The 25,532-nt window shown below is 48.3% G+C and overlaps 1 protein-coding gene and 1 long non-coding RNA gene across 3 annotated transcripts in view; one reads left to right on the top strand and one right to left on the bottom strand.

Moving 5' to 3' along the window:
- CRLF1 (cytokine receptor like factor 1) overlaps positions 1–1,935 on the bottom strand; it is a 40,863-nt gene extending 38,928 nt beyond the window's left edge. The window contains exon 1 of one of the 2 annotated variants that reach the window (XM_035119055.2): positions 1,476–1,935. In XM_035119055.2, coding sequence (XP_034974946.1) covers positions 1,476–1,545 — 70 coding nt within the window. In that variant the 5' untranslated portion in view covers positions 1,546–1,935. The remainder of the gene's footprint in view (positions 1–1,475) is intronic. The other variant, XM_035119054.2, reaches the window with a different exon arrangement.
- Positions 1,867–25,409, top strand: LOC132592262 (uncharacterized). Its single transcript, XR_009557707.1, has 4 exons — positions 1,867–2,314; positions 5,955–6,016; positions 6,950–7,020; positions 17,654–25,409. It is a non-coding gene; the product is annotated as an uncharacterized LOC132592262 (long non-coding RNA).
- Positions 25,410–25,532: the final 123 nt, after the last annotated feature.

The following is a 25,532-nucleotide window of genomic DNA, read 5'->3' as shown; positions in this document are numbered from 1 at the left end:
CTTTGGGGCGTCAGCCTGGGGGTCCCTATCCTGACAACTTTCTGGCCATGTGAAAAACAGGCAATTTCCTTCACCTGATTTAAAAAGGGGAAAGGCTTAAAAGGATATCCAACTCAACTCCCTTTGTTGTCTGACTTTTTACACAGACACACACACACAATTTTCGGTGCTATCCTCTCTCCCTCCAGCTCCTCTCCCAAAATAATAAATAAAACAATTTGTGTGTGTGTGTGTGTGTACACAACCAACACCAACACACAAAACCCCTGGCCTGTCTTGGCCACCCACAGCCTGCACAGCTAATTTAAGGAATATCTCACTTTCCTCTTAACGCAAGTGAATTTCCTGACGAGGACAAAGGGGCATTTCAAAGGGCAAAGGAGAGGGGGGGTATCTTTCAATATGTCCCCCTCCCTACCGGTTTTTCCAACCACTGGCATGCTTAGATTTATTTATTTTTAATGCATTTTTTTGGAGGGGGGAGAGCTTGGGGGGAGAGGATTCCCAGCTAGTAAATAAATAAATAAACAAACCAGAAAGCAAACTCTGCTGGAACAGCGGAGGTGTGAAGTCTTTGGAGGTGAAGATCAAATTCAAGCATTGAGGGGGGACTTGCGGAAGAGATGGGGAAGGTGGTCCCGGTTTTGGCGAGGCCCCCTCCCCACATTGCAACAAACACTTCCCCCCTCTTTTCCTAAATCGATCCCCACCCACCCCAAAAATGCATGCGTAAATTTGCCACGCGCAGTTATCCTGAAAGGTGGTTTATAATTTTTGAGAGAGGGGGTGAAGAAGGAGGAGGAGGAGGAAGGAGAGAGAGGGAGGGAGATTCGGAGCCCGGGTGGGGAAGGAATTAATCCCTAGAGGCGTTTTAAAGGACGGAGAGGGAGAAGATCTTTTAAATTTGCGCTCTCTCTCGCTCTCTCTGTTTTGTTCACACGCAGAGAGAAAATCACAGCGCTTTGAAACTCCCGGTGGCGCTTTTCCTTCCGATCTCGTTATTTATGGGACTTTTTGCCTGGCACGGCTAAGATTCATCCCTCCAGCCCCCCACAACCAAAAAATAATAATCAATTTTCTTGCTAAAAAAACAGATATTATAAGGGCTGGTATCAGCCTTTTTCTCCTTCCCAAGCTCGACAACGCAGTGTCCCTCTTAAATAAAAAAATAAAAATAAGGACACACACCCCCAAACAAACAAAGAAGACTCTTGGGCATCTATTTGTTTTTTTGTTTTTAAGTGGAAGAGACTGCTTTCTAAAAAAATATTTAAATAGCCACGGTTTCCTGTGCCCCCGCTCCGCAAAGAAAAGCAAACAAACGCGCCCATCACCGTCGCCTCCGGGCGCCCAAGTCTTATTCCCCCCCATCTCTTGCAATTCCGGCTGCGCCAGGCGCCCATCTGCCCACCAAAAATAAAATAAACGAACAGATAGATTAGAAATTAGGAGAGATTCCGGAGGGCTGTACTCACACATTAGGGAATCCACTCGGAGGAGAATCCACAGGCACAGAACAAATACTTTGCTCATGATGCAGAACATGGGAGGGCAATTTATAAAACTAGATATAAGATGAAATGGGGAGGAAGAGAATCCGTTCCCTCTCTTATTCTTCCCTGAGAGCTTCTTCTTCTTCTTCTTCTTAAAAAAAAGCAGCTAGATAGATAAGGTTTTTTTTCCCCTGCCCCCAAAGCTTCCCCCCTCCTCCAAAAAAAGAAAAAAAGGAGAATATTATGGAGAGACAAACAAGAGATTTCCTACAAGTCTGAACAGTTCAACTTGACAAGTTCCTTAATGCGCTTTTTACACCCCGCCCATCCCCGCCCCTGTGGGCTTTTTATTATTTTTTGGGTGGTGGTGAGAGTAAATGAAGTTGAAATTAGCAAGTCCTTTTCTGAAATAGACCTGCAGGCGAGAGACCCATCCTTTTGCAAGAGGGGCGTCTCCCACTCCCTCTCCCTCCCTCTCCCTCTCTCTCTCTCTCTCCAAAATCTCCCCACTCTAAACCCCTTTCCATTTCCCCACTTCTCTCCTCCCGCAAAAACCCAACTTTTTTTTTTATCCTGCCTGTTGCTCAATCAGCAGGCTGAAAAGATCATTTCTGACTCAGGGCAGTAAATACCTACTCAACTTTCCACCCTTCTCTTTTTGGCTCATGTCTATTGAAGACTGCTTTCTATTGTAAGGAAGATTATTATTTTTTCTGGGACGGGGGGGGGGCGGCGGAATCTCGCAGGGGAGAAAAGGGTCTTTTTCCTCTCTCATGCGCAAACACCCCCGTTGTGTTCTCCTTCTCCGCGCAATGGCTGAGGTGAGTAATACCCGGGGGGGGGGTGCGCAGTCCAGTCTTGCAACCCCCAACCCCCTCTGACCTCAACAACTAGACAGAGGAATCGGACGCCTGGGTTTATTCGCGTGCCAATGCAGTTTGAATAAGCTTTACAGGGCAAGGCGACAAAGTGCGCGCGCGTTTTTTGGGGGGGTATGTCTAACTTGATTTTTTTTAAAAAAAAGAAAATGGGGCTGACTCAATCGTGCCAGCTTTGGAGTTGCGCAGGGCTCCGCCACAGGCGCTGCTGAAGAGTTCTGTGTAACTTTAAAAGTTTGCAAACTGGTATGGCTTCCTTCCTCTTTTCCTCACCCCCCAACCCCTTCTTCTGCTCCCATATAGCTAAACTCAAGGACCTGCCCATCAACAAGCACCCCCAAAATTGATAGGTAAAGAAAAAGAATATCTCAGGGGGAAATGGGTGGATTCTCCCCCCCCCCCCCAGGATTCAGGACAATTCTATGTCGAACTTGAAATCTTCCCCCATCCCAGAGGCTCCTGGAATGGGGTGGCTCCTTCTCCTCCTTCTCTCTCTCTTTATCTATCTATCTATAATTGGGGCCGATTCAACTTTGTCAGCTTTTGAGTAACACAAGGCTGGATGAAGAGTTCTGAGTAAGTTAAAAGGTTGCAAATTGCTTTGGTTTTCCTCCCTCCCTGAAAACCTTTCTGCCTCCACATATCAGTTGCTAAATTCAGGAAACCTGTCCATCCGTGAGCACCCACAAAAAAATTAAAAGGAGATAAAGCTGGCTTTTAGAGATCTCTCAGTCGTCGGTAGAGCATGAGGCACTTAATCTCAGGGTCATGGGTTCAAGTCCTACGATTCCTGCATTTCCGGGGGTTGGGCTAGATGACCCACGGGGTCCCTTCCAACTCTACAATTCTATGAGGCCTGGGAAATGCCCCCGTTTGTGCCAAGGAACTTAACTGCTCTGCAAGGAATTGCCTATACTGTATAACGTTTTAAGTGCGTTGTAAGTGTATTATACAAATGTGACATTAGATGGCGCAGATGAGTTAATGGCAAATTCCATATATATTTTCAAACAGTTTTTTTTTTTTAAAAAAAGCTTCTCTGCTTGCAAAACTCAGTTGCTGGACACCACAGCAGGGGGGGGGGGGTTGCGAGTTGCTCTCGTTTCAAATCCTGCTTTTGGGTTCCCGTTGGGGCAACTAGTTGGCCACTATGAGAAGAGGATGCTGAGACTAGGGGCTATATGGGCCTTCTGCAGGCAAATGAAGCGGTCCTTCCTTTCAAAAATGAAATAACATTCTAGTCCTCGCTGTTCTGGATCTGGGGTCAGCAAATTGTTCAGCAGGGGGCCGGTCCACTGTCCCTCAGACCTTGTGGGGGGGCAGACTATATTTTTGGGTGGGTGGGTGGGGAATGAACGAATTCCTATGCCCCACAAATAACCCAAAGATGCATTTTAAATAAAAGCACACATTCTACTCATGTAAAAACACGCTGATTCCCGGACTGCCAATAGGCCGGATTTAGAAGGCCATTGGGCCGGATCCAGTCCCCAGACCTTAGTTTGCCTACCCATGTTCTGGATAAAGAGAATACAGTATATGGTTTCAGAAAGATGTATTTCCTAGCCCTACCTGGGATTCAACCAGGACGTTTTGCGCGCCAAGCAGGTGCTCAGTTGCTGAGCGGCAGCCCTTCCCTTCAAAATAAGGATTCTAGTCCTCATGATTCTGAATGAAGGACTGAATTAACTAGGAATCTTGTCTTGTGCCGAATAAGATCGTCGCTCCACCTGTCTCAGGTTTTCCCTCCCCTTCTCTAACTTCCAGACAAGGGTCTCTGTTTCTCTCGTCCCCTTAAACCTGGGATCCTCCACAGGCCAAGGCAGGTGACAGCCCTCCCCCAGCCTCACTTTCCAGGGTGCTTCTGAGCACGAGCAGAGTTCTGCACACAGACCCCTTTGCCAAGTAAACGCAGCCAGGCCAGAAAGCTGGATTTGCAGTCCGGAGGCTGCAAGAAAGACAAGGCGAGGAAAACGGCATGAACGACAATGAGCAAATTTCCAGGAAGGGAGTAAAATTTGGTGGGAGGCGAGCAGGCAATTGTTTGTAAGGTCAGGCAATGACAGTCTCCCCCCCCCTTTTTTTTTTGCAAAAACCGCTTGTGCATAGTTTATCCTGGGGGGCTGGTTTGGTGCCTCAAACACCCACTGAGTCACCCAGCTGCCGGGAATGTGTCTTAGTGGCTATTTTCTCTCCCCTCGACCTTTCGCGGGATGAATCACCCATCCCACACCAAGCGGGAGAAATCTCGGACGAGGAAAACTTCCCAGCAGAGTTCCTCTTTTTAGCCAGGCCTCAAAGAGGAACCCCTCCTGCTTCCAAAATTAAAATTAAAAAAACCCTCTTTGGGCACCGAGGGTTGCACCTCTGCCCCAGGTTTTGGTTAGCGTAATAAAGAATTTTTATTCGGGGTCACGGGGACTGGCATTCTCTCCCCCCCCCCCGGTTTGCATGCCAGAGGTCCCGAGTTCGAATCCCCAGCATCTAGGAGGAGACGGAAACTCTGCCATTCTCATGAGGACTAGAACCTTTTATTTATTTATTTCATTTTTTAAAGAAAAATATTATACAGTACAGGAATCTCTCGCGACAATTTGCACAGTCCGTACGCAATTAAGGATCGCTGTCAAACAAAAGCCGAACCAAAATAAATAAACCACAGGTATGCGTGGGAAGTAGCGACTGGAACTATTCATAACGCAATGGTTAAACAAGGTAAGGTGATACGCAACGTGGGCCCTGTTGTGCCAAGTGCGGGGCAGCAGGATAGCTCAGTCGGGAAGAGCGCGAGGCTCTTGATCTCAGGGTTGTGGGTTCGAGCACCACGTGGGGCAAAAAAGATTCCTGCATGGCAGGGGGTTGGTCTAGAGGACCCTTGGGGGTCCCTCCCAAAGCTACGATTCTAGGATTTGGAGTCACTATATCAGCCGGGAGGGGTCCATGTTCCCCCTTGCTCGCAAACAAAATAAAGGGCTCATCCACACCCGCGGTTTAGCACTGAATCGGAGTAAACAGCAGTTGGGTTTTCTGCGGACTACTGTTTGTTCCAATTTATTGCGAAAGAGTGGATTTTCCAGGGTGAAGGCAAAACTGCTTTCTAGGCCCAAGGCAAGAGGAACTCTGCACAAGCCCTTTTAAAGTCAGGCCAAGCAGGTAGAAACACAGAATTTTAGAGTTGGAAGGGACCCCAAGGGTCATTTAGTCCAGCCCCCTTCAATGCAGGAATTATTCCTGCAATGCAGGACTATGAAATAATCCTTTTTGGCTCTCTACTGACTCTCAACTTATTAGCTGTTGTTTTTTCCCCTCCAGCACAGCAATAGCCCACATTTTAGTGCACCAAGTATTAAGATTTGCCCCATCTAACTTTTCCCCCCAGTCCAATATTTGAGGAATTATTGTATTTTAATATTTTGCTGGAAGCTGCCCAGGGTGGCTGGGAAAACCCAGCCAGATGGGCGGGGCATAAACAATAAATTATTATAATGTTATTGTTATAGATACGGCAGCTTTCCAGGTTGGCGATTGCATGGGTCGTTTGTACGGAATGGTGAGGACTAGAAACTTGCTTCGTCTCTTTCAGGGAACTGGCCGTAGCTCAGCAGCAGAGCGTGCAAGCGAGCCCCAGGTGGACATCTTGTGGCGGTGAGTTCCACAGACCGCTCGACACATTGTGGAGTTGGAAGAGACTGCCTAGGTCAGGCATCCCCAAACTTCGGCCCTCCAGATGTTTTGGACTACAATTCCCATCTTCCATGACCACTGGTCCTGTTAGCTAGGGATCATGGGAGTTGTAGGCCAAAACATCTGGAGGGCCGCAGTTTGGGGATGCCTGGCCTAGGTCATTTGGTCCACCCCCCCACCCCCATTTGTGGGATGCACAACATCCCTGATAGGTAGGTCACCTGCTGAAATACCATCTTCAAAGGGGGGCCTTTTTAAACGCAGGGTCCATTTCCCTTTGTGTGAAGTCTTCTGGGGGCCACCAGTCTGCTGTGGGTGGGGCAAAGGGGGCTGGACTAGATGACACATGGGGTCCCTTCCAACTCCCGGATTCTGTTACCCAAGCTGAATAAAACCGCTATACATTTAAAGCATATCCAATGTACATGACTTTCCGCTCAAATAATTCCTGGAACTGAAGTCCCCCCCCCTGCACCCTTAAACTACAGTTCCCAGAATTCTTTGGAGGGGGTGTTTTTGCATAGTGTGGGTCTGCCCCAATTGTGCCCTGGCTGCGTGCACAACATACACCGAAAGCACACGTACCCACGAACTCTGGGAGTTCTAGTTTCCCCTCTTGCGGCGCTACAACTCTCAGAGCCCTTAGCAAACTACAGTACCCGGAGTTCTTTGGGATGGGGTGGGAAATGCGCTTTGAAGGTGTATGGCAGGCATCCCCAAACTTCGGCCCTCCAGATGTTTTGGACTACAAATCCCATCTTCCCCAACTACTGGTCCTGTTAGCTAGGGATCATGGGAGTTGTAGGCCAAAACATCTGGAGGGCCACAGTTTGGGGATGCCTGGTGTATGGTGTTCCGCTCACATAGCGCAAGCATTCGTTTCTCATTTTACAGTTGTGACATCCCGGGAGCCACGTTTACTCGGACGTAAGACCCACTGAGTTCAACGAGACCCCCGCTTCTAGGTAAGCATGTGCCAGGAATCGTGGCGCTCGCAAAACTCTTGGATATTAGAAAGAAACATCTTGACTCGGTGGCGTGACAACTCAGCCAAGCTCTCTCTTGTTTGCTACATCCTTCCTTACTCTTAAAGGACTTTGGGGGCAAATAAAAGAGGCAGAAATGCAAAGAATCCCGCAGACTAGCCTGTTTCCCACTTGAAATCTTTGCTCGCTACCATTGCCAGATTAATAGGTCATTTATTAACCTCCTTTCCCCCTTTTAACTCCTTTCTCTCCAAGTAGGGGATGACAAAGAAATTTTCTCTTTGGGAACGCAGCAGAAAACCCCCTCCCCCCCAATGCAATGGGCGGAGCCTGGGGGATGAAAGGGGCAGGGCCTGGAAGGGTCGAGGGGTGGAGCTAGGCAGTTAGGGGTGGGGCTTTGGGGTGGGTGGGGCCTGGTGGGCACAGATCTGTCGCAGGTGAGGGAAAATTCAAGGATTATTAGATAAACAGAGTCGCTCTCTTCATGCCCGTTGGCCAGGATGCTAAATGCAGCCTCCAGGTTCAGAAGCAGTCTATCTCTGAAGTGCCTGAGCTTTCTTCTTTCCTCTTCCCTCCCAAATCACATTCCTTTTATGCTGTGTCTCTTGTAGTTATTAATATTTTGGAAACGAAGCACAGTCCGGACCCCATTAGATATTATTCAAAGCTTTACTTACAGAACGTCCTTCAAAACAGACATCAACTGATATATCCAAATGGTTCCGTAGTAAGACATACGCCAGTCCGAAGCATAGGCTCAGCATCTTGCAAAATATGAAATAATTCCAACAAACCAAGAAACAGAGGAGAAACAGGAGGAGCTTCCTGCCAAAATCCTATTCCATCCCCTCCAACATTTCCCCGATGAAAACAGACACGTCCTAAGGAAGCACGCGGGTGGCGCTGTGGTCTAAACCAGTGCTCCCCAACCTTTTTATCACCGCGGACCAGTCAACGTTTGATAATTTTACTGTGGCCCGCTGAGGGGGGGGGGGCGTTTATTGTTTATATTTTATTTAGATTGTTTTGATTTAATAATTTTAATTTAATTGTATTTAATGATCCTTAGGCGGCCCGGTACCAATTGATCCACGGACCGCTACCGGTCCGTGGCCCGGGGGTTGAAGACCACTGGTCTAAACCACAGAGCCTAGGGCATGCCGATCAGAAGGTCGGCGGTTTGAATCCCCGTGACGGGATGAGCTCCCGTTGCTCGGTCCCAGCTCCTGCCAACCTAGCAGTTTGAAAGCACGTCAAAGTGCAAGTACAGTAGATAAATAGGTACCACTCCGATGGGAAGGTAAACGGCGTTTCCGTGCGCTGTTCTGGTTCGCCAGAAGCAGCTTTGTCATGCTGGCCACATGACCTGGAAGCTGTCTGCGGACAAACGCCGGCTCCCTCGGCCTATAGAGCGAGATGAGCGCCGCAACCCCAGAGTCGTCTGCGACTGGACCTAATGGTCAGGGGTCCCTTTACCTTTACCTTTAAAGGGGCATTCCAGAATCAAAACAGAAACCAGGATGGCTTCTGTAAAACGGGGACTGTCCCAGGAAAACAGGGACACTTGGGAGTATGTGTGACCCTCTTGTGGTCATACTTATTTTGGGAGAGGGGGGAGAGAAGATAAGAGATGGCGGAGCGAAATAAAAGAAAGCTGGCCTTCCGGGTCTTGACAGAAGGCCTTCAAGGAAGTGGCAGTTGGCACAGAGAAAGAGAGAGACGGGAGAGGTTTTTGTTTTGTTTGCTAGCGCACAGTGCGGGGGCGATGTGGAAAATTGCTTTATCCCTTCGAAGGAGCTGTTATGTTTGCGTTTCCCTGCAAGCCCAAGCGGTTCCCCCCCCCCATCCCTCCCAGACAAACTAGACTTTGCATTTGGCAAGCAGGTGGGTCTGGACAAGGGCCAGAGTGGAAGAACAGGGCTTGGTTGGGGGGCTGTACAGAAATGACCTGCTTCTTTTTCATCTTAATTCCCTTTTTTTACCTTCTGCACCGAAGACCCTTGATGGGTTTGGGCCTGTGGCCCACCTAGCCCAGGCATCCTGTTCTCGTGATGCCCAGAGAGAACAGAGGAATCAAGATAGACTGCTTCTGGCCCTGGAAGTTCCATGGAAACATGAGACGACCCTTCCATCTTGAATCTCCCAGCGTTCAGCTTCCTCGGATTTCCATGCCTTCTAGCGTAATGAGACAGGGAGGGAGAACTTTCCTCTCTCTGTTTTCCTCCAGGGTTTTGCATAATTTCCACACAAACTTCCCATTTGCCTTTCCTCTCGACGGGAAAGTCCCAAACACCTGCCGTCTTTCCTCCTCGGAGCGTCTCACCAGCCCCCAAGGACCCTTTCAGGACACAATTGCCAACTCACATCCTGGACAAATCCCCATTGTGCAATTAAAATGGGTTTTAAATGCTCTTAGGTAATAAAACCGGCTTCTCTCTCTCTCTCTCTCTCTCTCTCTCTCTCTCTCTCTCACACACACACACACACACACACACACACACACACACACCACACACACTCAACTCAAAGATATCAAGCCTGCTCCAGCCCAGGTTCTTCCTTTAAAAAGAAGCTAAGATTCTGGTCCTCATGTTTCTGGAATAAGTAGAAGTCTCCCTTGGTGCTACCCGAAGATGGAGGGAAATTGAACCCTGGGGCCAGCAGCTGCCCTATTCGTGAGAATAAGATGGTACTAATATTTAATTTCTGAAAAGGAAAGCTGCAAAACCGAGCCATCTTGCCTGGAGGAAGAGGGGAAGCCGAGAGACGAACAGCCTGTAAATATTAGCCTGTTGCAAAGAGACGGGAAGGTTTTTCCTATTAAAACCAGGGCAGATTTACTAGTTCTGGAGCTGAGGAGGCCGGCAGCCCTGTCCTGCGAGCTGTGCATATTGTGAGCAGGTGCACAGAGAGGTTTTCCTGCCAGGGTGCATAAATCTCAGTTCCTCTCATCTTCACCGATCGTCCCACACACAAATGGCCAGGGCAGCATTAAAGGTTGCCAACTTACCTGAAAGTGTCTAAAACCACCCTGCTCCTTTGCTTTTTACACCTGTGTGGGAAATGGACAGCTATGCTCTTTAATCATCAAAATCTATAATAATAATAATAATAATAATAATAATAATAATAATAATAATACCCCACCCACTTTGGGTAGCTCCCAACAGAATACTAAAAACAGAATAAAACATTAAACATTACAAACTTCCCTAAACAGGGCTGCCTTCAGATGTCTTCTAAAAGGCAGGCAGTTGCTAATTTCCTTGTCAACTGATGGGAGGGCGTTCCACAGGGAGGGCGCCACCACCGAGAAGGCTCTCTGCCTGGTTAATAAAAGATGTGTTAAAATGAGCAACCAAACCGGATGCTTAAAATCAAGTGAGCTTTAAAAGAAAATCCAAAATATACATGAAATCAGCTGGGTTTCTTTGTTTTATTTTAAAAAAACCAAACACAATATATAAAGGTAAAGGGTAAAGGGGCCCCTGACCATTAGGTCCAGTCATGACCGACTCTGGGGTTGCGGCACTCATCTCGCTTTATTGGCCGAGGGAGCCGGCGTACAGCTTCCGGGTCATGTGGCCAGCATGACAAAGCTGCTTCTGGCGAACCAGAGCAGCGCACGGAAACGCCGTTTACCTTCCTGCCTGAGTGGTACCTATATATCTACTTGTACTTCGATGTGCTTTCGAACTGCTAGGTTGGCAGGAGCTGGGACCGAGCAACGGGAGCTCACCCCGTTGCAGGGATTTGAACCGCCAACCTTCTGATCAGCAAGCCCTAGACTCTGTGGTTTAACCCACAGCGCCACCTGGGTCCCTAACACACAATATATACATGATAAGAAAAAATTGCCTGTTCAGAAAGGCACGTTTTGTATTTGCCAGTGTCTGCTCAACACATCGTATAAAATCAGCAAACAGATTTTTAAAAGGATGAAAGGAACACACAAATATGTGCCTGGATATACTTGGTGGAAACAAACAAACAAAATAGGTTTTGGCAGGCAGTGTCAAGGAGCAAGGAGTTCCCAAGTCTTATCTGCTACCACCCTGAAGGTGAATCAGCCACCGAGCTTTTAAAATACCTTTATTCATACCTTTTGAATTTAACCCAGAAATAAATCAGGAGCCGGTTGCGGACCTCTGAGCAGAGGGTGCTGAGAGGGCCTCACTTCTGCCAGCAATTGCGCTGCAGCATTCTGCCTTGACAGCATTTTCCAGGCTGTGAGGGACGCCCCGCGTAGAGAGCATGGTAGTAGTCCAGCTCCAAAGTCTATGGGGGGGGGGGAGACAGTGGAGGTGACATTTGTTGCTTTGCAGCGCCACGCTCGGTAATGGTCAGAGGGGGTACTGCAATGGAAGCAAGTGTTCGAAAAGGTCTTTTCGGGCAGAGAATTATCAAAGCATACACAGAGTTCCTTTGACGTCCACCAGCTTTTGTCAGCAGAGCGGGTCACCTTAAAGGTTTTGCAGGTCGGGTAAAGGGAGACCAGTTTAACTAAGGGAAGTGGGGTATTTTAAAATCCCTGCTCATTTTCAGCATTTATTTTCCCCGAGCTCTTGACTACTGTAACGAGCTCATGCTGGGACCGCCCTTGGAGACAGCCCAGAAGTCGACACCAGTGCGAAATGCAATTTGTCAGAAGCCAGTGGTCTTTCATGTATGACACTGGTTGCCAGTGCCAGATTCACGTATGAATTTATTTCCCTTAGAATCATAGAATCATAGAGTTCGAAGAGACCACAAGGGCCATCCAGTCCAACCCCCTGCCAAGCAGGAAACACCATCAAAGCATTCCTGACGTATGCCTGTCAAGCCTCTGCTTAAAGACCTCCAAAGAAGGAGACTCCACCACACTCCTTGGTAGCAAATTCCACTGCCGAACAGCTCTTACTGTCAGGAAGTTCTTCCTAATGTTTAGGTGGAATCTTCTTTCTTGAAGTTTGAATCCATTGCTCCGTGTCCACTTCTCTGGAGCAGCAGAAAACAATCTTTCTCCCTCCTCCATATGACATTCCTTTCATATATTTTCATATATTAGTATGAACTAAACGAGCTCTAGCAAATGTGCAAATGGCTTGAGATCCCTATTAGGTCCATAAATTACCATATATAGCATATATTCAACACAAAAAGGGCAACCATTTGTTGTTGACAAAGGACTGCTGAACGTAGAAAGGGCCCCATTCCCTTCAGTAGCTTAGGGCCTCATCCAACCTAGATCCGGCCCTGCCCGTTGATATGAAAAGAATTGCTCTAGTAGACTGTTAACTGCTTTGAGGCTTCCTTACTTTTACAATCAGGTAGTATATAAATTTTAGGAAATAAATTTCCTGGGTCGGATTCAAGGCACTTAGGGTGACATTAAACAAGGGCTGCTGTGTTTCAAAAGGTGAAAATCCGGAGCGAAAAAATAATTGCCAAAATCTAGACGTGGGTTTAAGAGAGGATTGGACAAATTCATGGAGGAGGAGAGGGCTATCGTAGAATAAGAATTGTAGATTTGGAAGGGACCCCCAAGGGTCATCTAGTCCAACCCCCTGCAATGCAGGAATCTCGGCTGAAGCATCCCGGACAGATGGCCATCCAACCTCTGCTTAAAAACCTCCAAGGAAGGAGAGTCTGCTACCTTTCACCCCACAGTCGGACAGCACTTACTGCCGGAAAGCCCTTCCTGATGTTGAGTCGGAATCTGCTTTCTCGTCACTTGAAGCCACAGGTTCGAATCCTACCTTCCAGAGCAGAAGAAAACAAGCTTCCATGAGACAGCCCTTGAGATATTGGAAGATAGCTCTCCTCTTTCCTCCCAGTCTCCTCTTTTCCAGGCTAAACGTACCCAGCTGCCACGACTGTTCCTCATGAGGCTTGGTTTGCAAATGCCTCAACCGTTCTTCATCAGGCTGGGTTTCCAGAGCCTGGATCATCTCGGTCACCATACTCTGCACACCTTCCAGCCTGTCAACCTCCTTCGTAAATTGAGGCACCCAGAACTGGACACATTATTCCAGGCGTGGTCTGACCCAGGCAGAATAAATTGGGACTATGACTTCCCTTGATCTGGACACTAGACTTTTGTGGATGCAGCCTAGAATAGCATTTGCTTTTTTTGCTGCTGCATCACACTGTGGGCTCATGTACAGCTTGTGGTCCACCCCAAGGCCCCTAGATCCTTTTCTCATGCCCTGCTAGTAAGCCAGGTGTCCACCATCCTATATTTGTGCATCTGGTTCTTCCTGCCTAAGTGCATCCGCGGCTAACCAGGAGGCAGTCTGCAGTCAGTGGCAGCTGTGCTCCCAAGTACCAATTGCTTAGGAGTGGCTTTCGCACTCAGGGCGACGCTTGTGGGCTTTCCAGGTGGGTCACTGTGAGAACAGGATGCCGGACATACGATGGGGTCGCCTTGGGCCTCATCCAGCTGCAGGGCTCTTCGGTGTACGACTTAACGCTTCACATTTCGTGTCTGAAGCGGAGTGGAATAAGATGCAAAAATGCATTTTTTTGGGGGGGGGGAAACTTTGCAAAAGTGCAGGAGCACGCCCCCCCCTCCCCAAAAGAAAACTTATTCAGAACTGGAAGCCACGAGAATTGCAAAACTACATCGTGCCCCCTCCTTCTCGGGCCATTGCGCCAGCTCCAATTTTCTTAAACCCCCCATGTGTTCCCCATTAAGCTGTGGGGGGGGAGAGGGGTTTGTGCAAGGCAATAAATTACGTTAATGAGGGTTGGTGAAGAAAGGGTGGTATCCGCAGCAGGGGGTGGGGTGGAGATGAAAGGGAAAATGGGGTTGGAGGGGGGAGGATGCTGGGGGGGAGGCAGGCTGGCGCAGGTGGGAAGAGAGATAGTCTTGTTCCCCCCCCCTTCACATGTGTTGCGGAACCAGAGTCATAAATCACACACCTTCTGGGGTCAAGGGTGCATATGTGTGGGGGGGTTTTGGGGGGGGGAACGGCTGCAGAACTTTGCAGAGCCCGGTAAAAACGGGGCTTGCACCAGACACCTGAAGCACGTTGGGAAAGTGTGTGGCGCTCCCCCCAAAGAACCTTGGGAACTGTAGTTTTCCTATCGTGGTGCTACACTCTTCAGAAGGGAGTGCTCATAGCTGCCAAGTTTTCCCTTTTCTCGCGAGGAAGCCTATTCAGCATAAGGGAAAATCCCTGTAAAAAAGGGATAACTTGGCAGCTATGGGGAGTGCTTGCATCAAATATCAGCAGGGCCAAATTTAGGTTTGATGAGGCCCTCAGCTACTGAAGGTAATAGGGCCCTTTATACGTCCAGCTGTCTTTTGTCGCTGTTTTGTGTGTGTTGAATATATGTGCAAGGACACGAAAGCTCATACCAGTGACAAACTTAGTTGGCCTCTAAGGTGCTACTGGAAGGAATTTTTTTATTTTGTTTCGACTACGGCAGACCAACACGGCTACCTAGCTGTAACTGTATGCTATACAGTGGAACCTTGGTTTACGAACACCTCGGTTTATGAATTTTCGGTTTATGAACGCCGCGGACCCATCTGGAACGGATTAATTCACTTTCCATTATTTTCAATGGGAAAGTTCACTTCAGTTTATGAACGCTTCAGTTTATGAACAGACTTCCAGAACCAATTACACCCATGTTTTGGGTTAAGTACGCTTCAGGTTGAGTACTCCGCGGACCCATCTGGAACGGATTAATCCACTTTCCATTACTTTCAATTGGAAAGTTCGCTTCAGTTTATGAACGCTTCAGTTTAAGTACTCCACGGACCGTCTGGAACAGATTAATCCACTTTCCATTACTTTCAATGGGAAAGTTCAGTTTATGAACGCTTCAGTTTATGAACAGACTTCCGGAACCAATTGTATTCATAAACCGAAGTACCACTGTATAGTAATTGATGGACCTAATAGGTATCTCAAGCCATTTCCACATGCAGAATGTAGGCACCCTATATATAGAAAGGAGCAAACCAGTGATATTTGAGGGAGCAGGCTAAGCCCATGACTTACATCAGGCATCCCCAAACTCCGGCCCTCCAGATGTTTGGGACTACAATTCCCATGATCCCTAGCTAACAGGACCTGGGGTCAGTGATGTTGGGAATTGTAGTCCCAAACATTTGGGGGGCCGGAGTTTTGCCTATGCCTGACTTATATCTTAGGAGCCTACACAACACAAAACACTGTTGCTGTATGTGTTTTTTATCTTATATTTTGGAAACGTATATCCAGGTTTTTTTCTTTTAGTTTTTTTGGGGGGGCCCAAGAGAGTGGGGCCCTAAGCTATAGCCTGTTTAGCTGATCCGTAAATCCAGTACTGAATATCAGGTGTGGCTCTGTTGTATTTCATGAAACTCATCCACCATTCGATCGCAGAAGAGAAAACGGCTTCTGTAATTCCAAGACTGTCCCTGGAAAAAACAGGACATTTGGATCAGATGGGAAAGAATGGTTGAGTTTGGAAGGAACCATAAAGTCCATTGACTTTGCAACCGCCTGCAATGCAGGAATCTTTTGCTCAAACCCACAACCCTGAGAATTAAGTCGTGTGCTTTACCTGTCGCAGCTCTGTCTGAGTCTGGAGCAAGTCTAACCAATAATTTTTAAAACTCCCAAGATCGATGATGATGATGATTTATTAAAATTGTATACCCGCCAGGTCTCATGTCACCGAATAAAATGACAATATAAAAATGCAAAATACAGTACACAAGTGGCAGCTCACACAGAAAACCATTTTTTTAAAAAAAATCTTTTTAAAAAATAAACTTATGAAAATGTGGAAGAACTTCGACATCACAGGCCGGGCTCCTAAATCACTCCCCCCCCCTACTTCCTCTCCCTGCATGGCGTGTCCAGCTGCTGTCAGCGCACCCGGTTCAATTAAGGTGCTCAATTAAGGTTAACGACTTTTGCTCAGACACGGGGTGCGCTGTTAAAAGGGTTCGGGGAGAGGGGCTTTCTTCAAAACTTCCATAGACCAGGATGGATCAGAAGAGCGGCTGCGGAAGAGCAGGAACTTGCCAAATTTCGGGTTTGTGGGGGACAGAGTCGAGCTCTGATTTTATCACGTTACATTTTTCAAAATGTCCTCTCCCTTCCAGCAGAGTGCTAGATAAATTGCCCGACTACTGTAGGCGTTGCCATACTCACGAAAATCTGGACAAAGTTGTTGAACTTTTTGCACAAAGTTGTTGAGCTTTTTTGGGGAACATCTCTACACCACACTCCCCCCCCCCCGAAATATGTTTTTGGGCTTTTCTTGGATTTTTAAAGCATTTTTTAAAAATTGCCCTACCTGACATATGTCCAAGTTTTCCTGGACATTTTGCCGATTCGGCCAAAATCCACCCAGACGCCATTTCGAAGCCCAATTCCCAGATGCGTCTGGGAAGACCTGGACGTAAGGCAGCCCTAAGTGACACCTACTCACAAGGAGCTCCCTGCATCTCAGTAGGTATCAAGAATTGGTGCCTGAGCTTGCTTTTTTCCTTTCCCCTCCCTGTTCCTTTCCCCTTGTGTGACGTGTCTCTTTAGATTACAAGCCTGTGCAGCCCACCTTGGGGTTTCCTCCTGAGCCTTTTCTTCTCCCAAAGATATCCTGCAAGGCAGCGGAGGTTTAGGGCCAGAGTTTTCCTTCTTCTAGGTGGGCTCCCTTCGCAGGTGGACGAGCCCCATCTGCCCCTCGCTTCCCTCTACAGACACAGCCTTCTTGGCCGTTGGACCCACTCTTGGTCTCACCTGCTACGTCCGCCAGAGCCTGTCTTTGCATGCAGGATGTTATAAGAAAAATATAGCTCCTTTTCCCTTATGGGGTACCCAAGAGCCCGTAAAGAGTAAGGTTACCAGACGTCCCTATTTCCTGGGGACAGTCCCCGGATTTACAAATCAGTCCCCATACAAAATCCATTGAAATTGAAAAAAATCTGGTAACTTTAGTAAAAAGGTAAAGGGACCCCTGACCATTAGGTCCAGTCGTGACCGACTCTGGGGTTGCGACGCTCATCTCGCTTTATTGGCCGAGGGATCCGGCGTACAGCTTCTGTGCCATGTGGCCAGCATGACAAAGCCACTTTTGGCGAACCAGAGAAGCACACGGAAATGCCATTTACCTTCCCACCAGAGCTGTACCTATTTATCTACTTGCACTTTGACGTGCTTTCCTGCTAGGTGGGCAGGAGCTGGGACTGAACAACAGGAGCTCACCCCGTCATGGGGATTCGAACCGCCGACCTTCTGATCGGCAAGCCCTAGGCTCTGTGATTTAGACCACAGCGCCGCCCGTGTCCCTTGCGGTAACCATACTATAGAGTTCTTAAGTAGGTTCTCTGTCGGTAGGAGAAAATAACAGAGGCCGCTGTTAGAAGAAAAAACTGCTCCTTTTCCCTTATGGGGTACCCAAGAGCCCGTATAGAGTTCTTTTGTAGGTTCTCTATTGGTGTAGGAGAAAATAACAGAGGCCAGCCAGAGAATATTGAGAAGCAAAGCAGCTAGTAAGCCTGATCTTTATTAATCTGTTGCAACAGGGTCCCCCACTCTTTCCCCCCCCCCCAGGGAGGGAGGACAGGAACCCCGAACATTGGTGTGCAAGCTCTTATATAGACATTTGAAAATTGCCTCCCCTGTAGCTCAAGACCACCCCCCAAAACACCATACATACATCACAGAAGGGGCGGACTTCACCTTGCCAACAAAGGTCTGTATAGTTAATGCTATGGTTTCCCCAGTAGTGATGGATGGAAGTGAGAGCTGGACCATAAAGAAGGCTGATCGCCGAAGAATTGATGCTTTTGAATTATGGCGCTGGAGGAGACTCTTGAGAGTCCCACGGACTGCAAGAAGATCAAACCTATCCATTCTTAAGGAAATCAGCCCTGAGTGCTCACTGGAAGGACAGATCCTGAAGCTGAGGCTCCAATACTTTGGCCACCTCATGAGAAGAGAAGACTCCCTGGAAAAGACCCTGATGTTGGGAAAGATTGAGGGCACAAGGAGAAGGGGACGACAGAGGACGAGATGGTTGGACAGTGTTCTCGAAGCTACGAACATGAGTTTGACCAAACTACGGGAGGCAGTGGAAGACAGGAGTGCCTGGCGTGCTATGGTCCATGGGGCCCCAAAGAGTCGGACACAACTAAACGACTAAACAACAACAACAATGTAACAAATATCATGGACAATATGGATAGATATAAAGCACAGATTATGAAATAATATGCAGATGGGGGGGGGGAGTCCCGAGAGTCAGATAAATCTCTTTATATGGATATGTACATGGTTTTGTTATAAATTTATATCTGTAAAATCAAATAAAAACCATTTTTTTTGGGGGGGGAACAATTTCTCTGATAGAACCACAGTCCGCCGTTTAACTGCAAGCGTCATTCCAACCCTACTAATCATTTTAATGGTTTGCAATGGTTTTTTTTAAAGGTAAATTCTACATCTTCCCCATTCCTTATTGAAATTTTGGTCTTCCTGATTTCTAATTCTTCCGGTCAAGTTTTGCCATTTCTGCATAAGTCCCCATCAGTTTAATCTGCCATTCTTTTCTGGTAAGAACTGCGTCTAATAATATTTGGGAAGCCATGGTCACATACATGAGAAGTCTCTTGGAATTTCAGCACGTACGATTCCTAAAAGAAAAGCTTCTGGGTTTGCTTTTTTTTTAAAGAAAAGGATATTCTAAACATATTTTCAATTATTATTATTGAATTATTATTATTATTATTATTATTATTATTATTATTATTATTATGCCCTTCATCAAAAGATCTCAGGGCGGTTCACAGAAGTCCTCACCAGTGACACTACCTCTGAGACCTCCGGATATAGGGCGGTATATAAATTCAACAAATATATAAATTCAGTGCTTTTTTTTTTCTTTAAAAAATGTTTAGGGGTACTCTCATTTTGACTCAAAAAACCCACTGTTTTATAATTCAAATCAGGGAAAATAAAGACAGTAAATGGACAAAAGGACAAAGATTTGCAAAATGTTTAGGGGTATGCCTCCCGCTGCGTACCCCCCCCCCCAGAAAAAAGAACTGTATAAAGTCAATAAATAATTTCCCCATATACCCCAGAAACGCAGGGCGCAGATTCCCTAAATACTCACCCAACACGCCAGTGGAACATACAAGAATGTTCAGACACTCTGGAGGGAAAATACGATACGACTGCAAAGTGTCTTTGATCATGATTGCGAAGTAGCGGCTCCCTCCTTCCTTGGGAAGCGAATGATGGACCCAGGGATGGAGGCAGTGCGGTGGGGTGGGGGGGGAGAAGCCCTCCCCGACAACAGGGTGGTCAAAAAAGTACGGGAGGCCCGCCTGGACCCCGACCGGTTGGTGTTTTGGCAGGCTGGGCACCCGCTGAGAATTCAGAGAGGGATGCCAAGGCGCCCGCTGTTTTCTGCCCTCGTATCACACGGACCGTTGGCAAGGCAAACAGATGTTCACCATTGGGGAACAGGATCCGAGCCACATTCCTTGGCCATGATGCCATGCTGTTCCCGGACGGGCCTTTCGCCACCTCGGAAGACGGATGAGGGCGGCCGAGCTGTCGGCACGGGCCTGGTGAAAAATGGGGGAGCCGGGTGCGGTGACATCATCGCCCGGGGTGTTGGACCGACTGGGCACCCGACACCCGCATGACATCACTTTGTACTCACTTTGGGCTTTAGTAAAGCAAACTGTCTAATTTGTCAGCGCCTGAATGATCTCGAGCGTCAGAACGACTTGGCCACAATAAGGAAATTTTGCCCATGGTGTGACTATTTTCCACCTTCCCCTTTCGAATCTCTGGCACCCTGTCTGCATCACCTAGCAATTCCAAAATATAGACGCGCCTTTACCCTCACAAGATTGAATGTCTTGCCCTCGGCTGAAGAAGAAGAAGAAGAAGAGTTTGGATTTGATATCCCGCTTTATCACTACCCGAAGGAGTCTCAAAGCGGCTAACAATCTCCTTTCCCCTCCTCCCCCACAACAGACACCCTGTGAGGTGGGTGGGGCTGAGAGACTTCAGAGAAGTGTGACTAGCCCAAGGTCACCCAGCAGCTGCATGTGGAGGAGCGGAGACACGAACCCGGTTCCCCAGATTACGAGTCTACCGCTCTTAACCACTACACCACACTGGCTGGACTTGAGGGACGATTCCAACAGATGTGACACAAAAAACATCCCTGTGGAGATGGCAATCCCGAGTCGGTGCCTTGTGTCACGGTCCGGTTGGCGGGCGTCAGGACCAGAGGCAAGATGGAGGTGCAGAAGCAGGAACAGGTGCAGGGCTGAGGGTCCAGTAGCAGGCAGTCGCAGGGTCAAGGAGCAAGGCAGAGACCAAGGTCCAAGGAGCAAGAAGCAAGGCGAAAGCTCAAGGGTCGAGGAGCAAGGCGAAGGTCCAAGGGTCGAGGAGCAAGGCGAAGGCAAAGCAAGGGTCCAAGGGTCGAGGATCCAGGCGTCGGCAAGGCAAGGGTCCAAGGAGCAAGGATCAAGACGTCAGCAAGGCAAGGGTCCACGGAGCAAGGATCAAGACGTCAGCAAGGCAAGGGTCCACGGAGCAAGAATCAAGGCGTCGGCAAGGCAAGGGTCCAAGGAGCAGGAGGCCAGATGCAACCAGGCAGGGAAAGCGTTGCTGTGGCAAAGAGCTGAAGGGAAATGCTGAGCTTTTATCCCTCCCAGCCCCTGCCACCAGGTGCAGTGAGATCTCAAGAGCCTCACCTGGGTGACTACTCCTTGCCTCTCCAGCACAAGCTGAGGTCTTCACCTGTGTGGCCACGCCTTGCTTCCCCAGCACAAGCTGAGGCAGGCCCCAGTCCTGCAAGGCACTACAGGCCCCAGAGCCTGACTCCTGCCCATACTCCTGACACCTTGTGCTCTTTATAAAGACTTGAGGAATGAGATTATCCCCCCTCTTTTATTGTCCATTCTGGGTCGCCCAGCCACTGCCCCAGTGTCCTTTCTCTGGGCAGATCAAGATGAGCAGGGGACAGCAAAGGTGGCAAGGTTTTTAGCTGGGGCAATCAGACTGAGGTCCACTATTTGACTACTGATTCAAACCCCTAAAATGTATTGTATATAATTGACTTTTTATGTCTATTCTTTGTATATCGTAGTGTCGTTTTATTGCTATGGCTGATGGCTGATGCAAATATTCATTCATTCATTCACTTAGAGCAGGCACGTCCAACAGGTAGATCGTGATCTACCGGTAGATCACTGGACGTCTGTGATAGATCACTGGCTCCCCCCAAAGAAGCTCAACAACTTTGGCTCCCCTAAATAAAGCTCAACATTTTTGCCCTGCACCCGAAAGAAACAGGGCTAATAATAATAATAATAATAATAATAATAATAAATTTATTTATACCCTGCCCATCTGGCTGGGTTTCCCCAGCCACTCTGGACAGCTCCCAACAGTACAGTATATTAAAAGCACAACAGAACATCAAACATTAAAAACTTCCCTAAACAGGGCTGCCTTCAGATGTCTTCCAAAAGTCAAATAGTTGTTTATCTCCTTGACATCTGACGGGAGGGTGTTCCACAGGCTAGGCACCACCACCGAGAAGGCCCTCTGCCTGGTTCCCTGTAACCTCACTTCTCGCAAGGAGGGAACCGCCTGAAGACCCTTGGAGCTGGACCTCCGTGTCCAGGCTGAATGATGGGGGTGGAGACGCTCCTTCAGGGATACTGGGCCTTTGAGGCCGTTGAGGGCTTTCAAGGTCAGCACCAAGACTTTGAATTGTCCTCAGAAACGTACTGGTAGCCAATGTAGGTCTTTCAGTCCCCAGTCTAGCTGCCGTATTCTGGATTAGTTGTAGTTTCCAAGTCACCTTCAACGGCAGCCCCACATAGAGCGCATGGCAGGAGTCCAAGCGGGAGATAACCAGAGCATGCACCACTCTGACAAAACAGTCTGCGGGCAGGGAGGGTATCAGATGGAGCTGATAAACAGCTGCCCTGGACACAGCGGTGAGTCCAAAATGACCCCCTGGCTGCGCACCTGGTCCTTCGGGGGGCATGGTGACCCCATTCAGGACCAGGGAGTCCTCCACACCCGCCTGACCCCTGTGCCCCCAACACAGTCCTTCTGTCTTGTCAGGATTCAGCCTCAATCTGTTATCCGCCACCCATCCTCCACCCGCCTCCTGACACTCACAGACAGGTAGGAGAACAACAGCTGGAGAGGGCTGAGCTGGAAGACAACGAGACCTGCTTGCTGTGCGCTGGATCCCAAAGCGGCAACAGATGGAGAAAAGATGTTGGGGTGTTGATGCTTCGAGCCCCTCCACCTTATGCTCGGGTTGTATATGTGTGCGTGTGAATCAAACGCATCCGAAAGACACCCTATTCTCCGCAGACCTTCATCACAAGAAAATTGAACTCAGCGTAAGCACAATAACCCCTGGGGGTCTCTCACACATCAGAAACTGGGGTGGCAAATGCTTCAGAAGCTGTTTTAGTTGCTCCTTCTACCTTCCCTGTCAGTTCTGACATTTTTCCCCTCCAGGAAGTTCTGTTTCGAGATCCTTTTTAACTCAGAAAGGAGCTCTTGGTACCTGTCGGGTATTTTTTATATAAATAGTTGCGATGATTCCTGCATTGTGGGGGGGGGGTTGGACTAGATGACCCTAGAGGCCCTTCGCAACTCTACAATTCTTTGATTCTGTGATTCTACCAGATTCGGTATCCTTGCCACCCTTTCTGAATTGATTAAGGCGATTCAACCAATTGCAAACGCCTCAACGGGCTGAGATCAGGGAGCAGATTTTAACACGTTTCCTCTTTTTAATAAAGCACATTTCTTTTTTTAAAAGAAAATAAATGCAAGAGACAAAGAATGCCAGGTTTGCAGAGGTATTCTCCCTCTTGTGCGGGGCAGAGAGACGGGGGGGGGGGGGGGTCCCATCCTTTTAAAAAGACTTTTAAACTGATGCGTGCTGTTAACGCATGCATGCAGAATCTAAAAGCTTAAAAATAACTTTTCTCTCTCGGTGCAACAAAATCCTCCGCCATGCATCCCCAATATGCAAAGGATTGATTTAGATGGACGTGTTGCGATGCCCTGAGGCATGCTTGGCACCTTTCTTTCCATCCCCATCTTGCGTTGGCCATAAAACATCAGGGGTGGCGTCTAATGAATCGTTAAAATCCACATGGATTCCTCTACTAAACTCGAGAACAAAGAAAGCCCCTTCGGCCTGCGAGGCAGAGGCTCCACCTCCAAGCCAACGGGTTTGCGTTCTCGTTTATTTCCAAACAGCTCCATTGGTTAGAGCTTGGTGCTGATCGTGCCAAGGTTGCCGGTTCGATCCCCATACGGCGCAGCCGCCTATTCCTGCATTGCAGGAGGTTGGGCTAGATTGCGGGATGTGAAACACAAATGGCAGTCGAGTACAACATTCCTCGTTTTCCTAGAGTGGACATGCAAGGGGAAGTTTGGACCAGCCAGTCGAAAACTTCCTGTTTCCTCCTGGGCTGGGACACACTTCCTCTTGCATGCGACAAGAGGTGGGTGTGGCCTTACCTGTGCAGGTAACAAATGCACAAGGCCCACAGCCCTCCTCCCTTCTTCTCCATCTTCCTTTGGTTGTGTGAACTGCAGTGGCTGCCAGTCTACAGTCACTGGGATTACCCCCCCCCCAATATGGGGTAGATCCACATGTATATACTTTGTAACTAAGTCTGCCTTCAGGGATCCAACTGTGAACTGATGATGTGAGTAAACTACTTATATATACAGTCATACCTCGTGTTACATCCGCTGCGAGTTACGTCTTTTCAGGATATGGACACGCTGAACCCGGAAAACCCGGAAAGGGTTATTTCTGGGTTCGGTGCGTGCGCATGTGCAGAAGCGCCGAATTGCGTCACTCGCGTGCGCAGACACACCACTTCAGAATGCGGCCTTTTCATGTTCCGAACGGGCCTCCGGAACGGATCCCATTCACAACCAGAGGTACCACTGTATCTTAAATAAGATTGTGGCGTGTTTATTCTTTTAAGAAGGAAATAAGGGACCTTACCAGGAATCTATATTCTATAAACAAGCTTGCAACCAGCTACCCGCTGTGCGTTTAAAAGGGGAATGTTAAAACTCTGCTAAGTTATAGAACTTGCTAGCGCAAATTAGGAAGGATATTAATAAACAATATATCCTCTCCTGCCTCCCTGAACATTCCCACATAGATGACTGCTTTGCGTCCCTTGCAACTCTCTACAATTCAATGAAACATTTCTCTAGCCCAGCACTTCCCAATTGGTGGTCTGCGGAGCCCAGGGGGTCCACATAATCCAGCCAGGGGGGCCGTAGCACATTTCCACTAACTGTCTCAGACATCCTGTTTTGGGGAGCTATGGCCCAGACGATGTGCAGCCTGGTTTGGCGCTGGGACATATTGAAGAGTCTTTCTTCCTTCGTTTTTGGGCAATCGCTCATAGCCAAGTAAGTTTGTGTTACATGAATATGGTCTTAGGTAAAGCTAAGGAATGCCTGGATGGTTAAGTCCAGTCAAAGGCGACTATGGGGTTGTAGCGCTCATCTTACTTTCAGGCTAAGGGAGCTGGCGTTTGTCCACAGACAGCTTTCCAGGTCATATGACCAGCAGGACTAAACCGCTTCTGGCGCATGACGGAAACCAGAGGGCATGGAAACGCTGTTTACTTTCCCGCCGTAGCAGTACCTATTTATCTACTTGCACTGGCATGCTTTCGAACTGCTAGGTTGGCAGGAGCTGGGATGGAGCAAGGGGAACTTGCCCCATCACGGGGATTCGAACCGCCGACCTTCTGACCGGCAAGCCCAAGAGGCTCCATGGTTTTGAGCACAGCTCAACCCCCTTCCCATTATGGTCTTAACGATGTGTCCGTAAGTGACTGTTGAGGCCAATTCTGGATCCACACGTCCTTCCACGGTGGGGACATAGGTTTCCTGGCGGGAGTTGATCCCGGTGAGCATTTGCCAAACATGCCTTCCTCTCAGTTCGCTTCTCCCTTATGTCCTGAGTTTGTGCTTCTTCAAAGCCCATGATGCCTTTGGTAAAAGCTGTTCTCCAATTGGAGCACTCGAAGGTCAGCGTTTCCCAATTTCCCCTGCTTATACTGCATTTTTTTAAAGCTTTGCTTTGAGGGCATCTTTAAATCTCTTTTGTTGTCCTCCAGTACAGTGGCACCTTGGTTCTTGAATTCAATCCATTCTGGGAGTCCGTCCGATTCCCGAAACCGTTCAGAAACCAAGGCACAGCTTCTGACTGGCTCTGCTCAGTCAGAAGCCATGTCAGACGTTCGGCTTCCGAAAAAAACGTTTGCAAATCGGAACACTCACTTCCAGGTTTGCGGCGTGCGGGAGCTGAGACAACTAAGCCGTTCGGGAACCAAGGTACCGCTGTATTTCACTTTCCATTCTTAAGTTGGGAATAGAGCAGCTGCTTTGGAAGATGGCAATCAGGCATTATCGATAGATGATATGGTGGCACCATTCGCAGATAAAAACGACCAGAGTAAT

The sequence above is a fragment of the Zootoca vivipara genome, chromosome 6 (genome assembly GCF_963506605.1).
Source record: "Zootoca vivipara chromosome 6, rZooViv1.1, whole genome shotgun sequence".
NCBI classification, from domain to species: domain Eukaryota; kingdom Metazoa; phylum Chordata; class Lepidosauria; order Squamata; family Lacertidae; genus Zootoca; species Zootoca vivipara.
The sequence above is the reverse complement of the archived record's forward strand: the minus strand, read 5'-3'. Positions and strand labels throughout refer to the sequence as shown.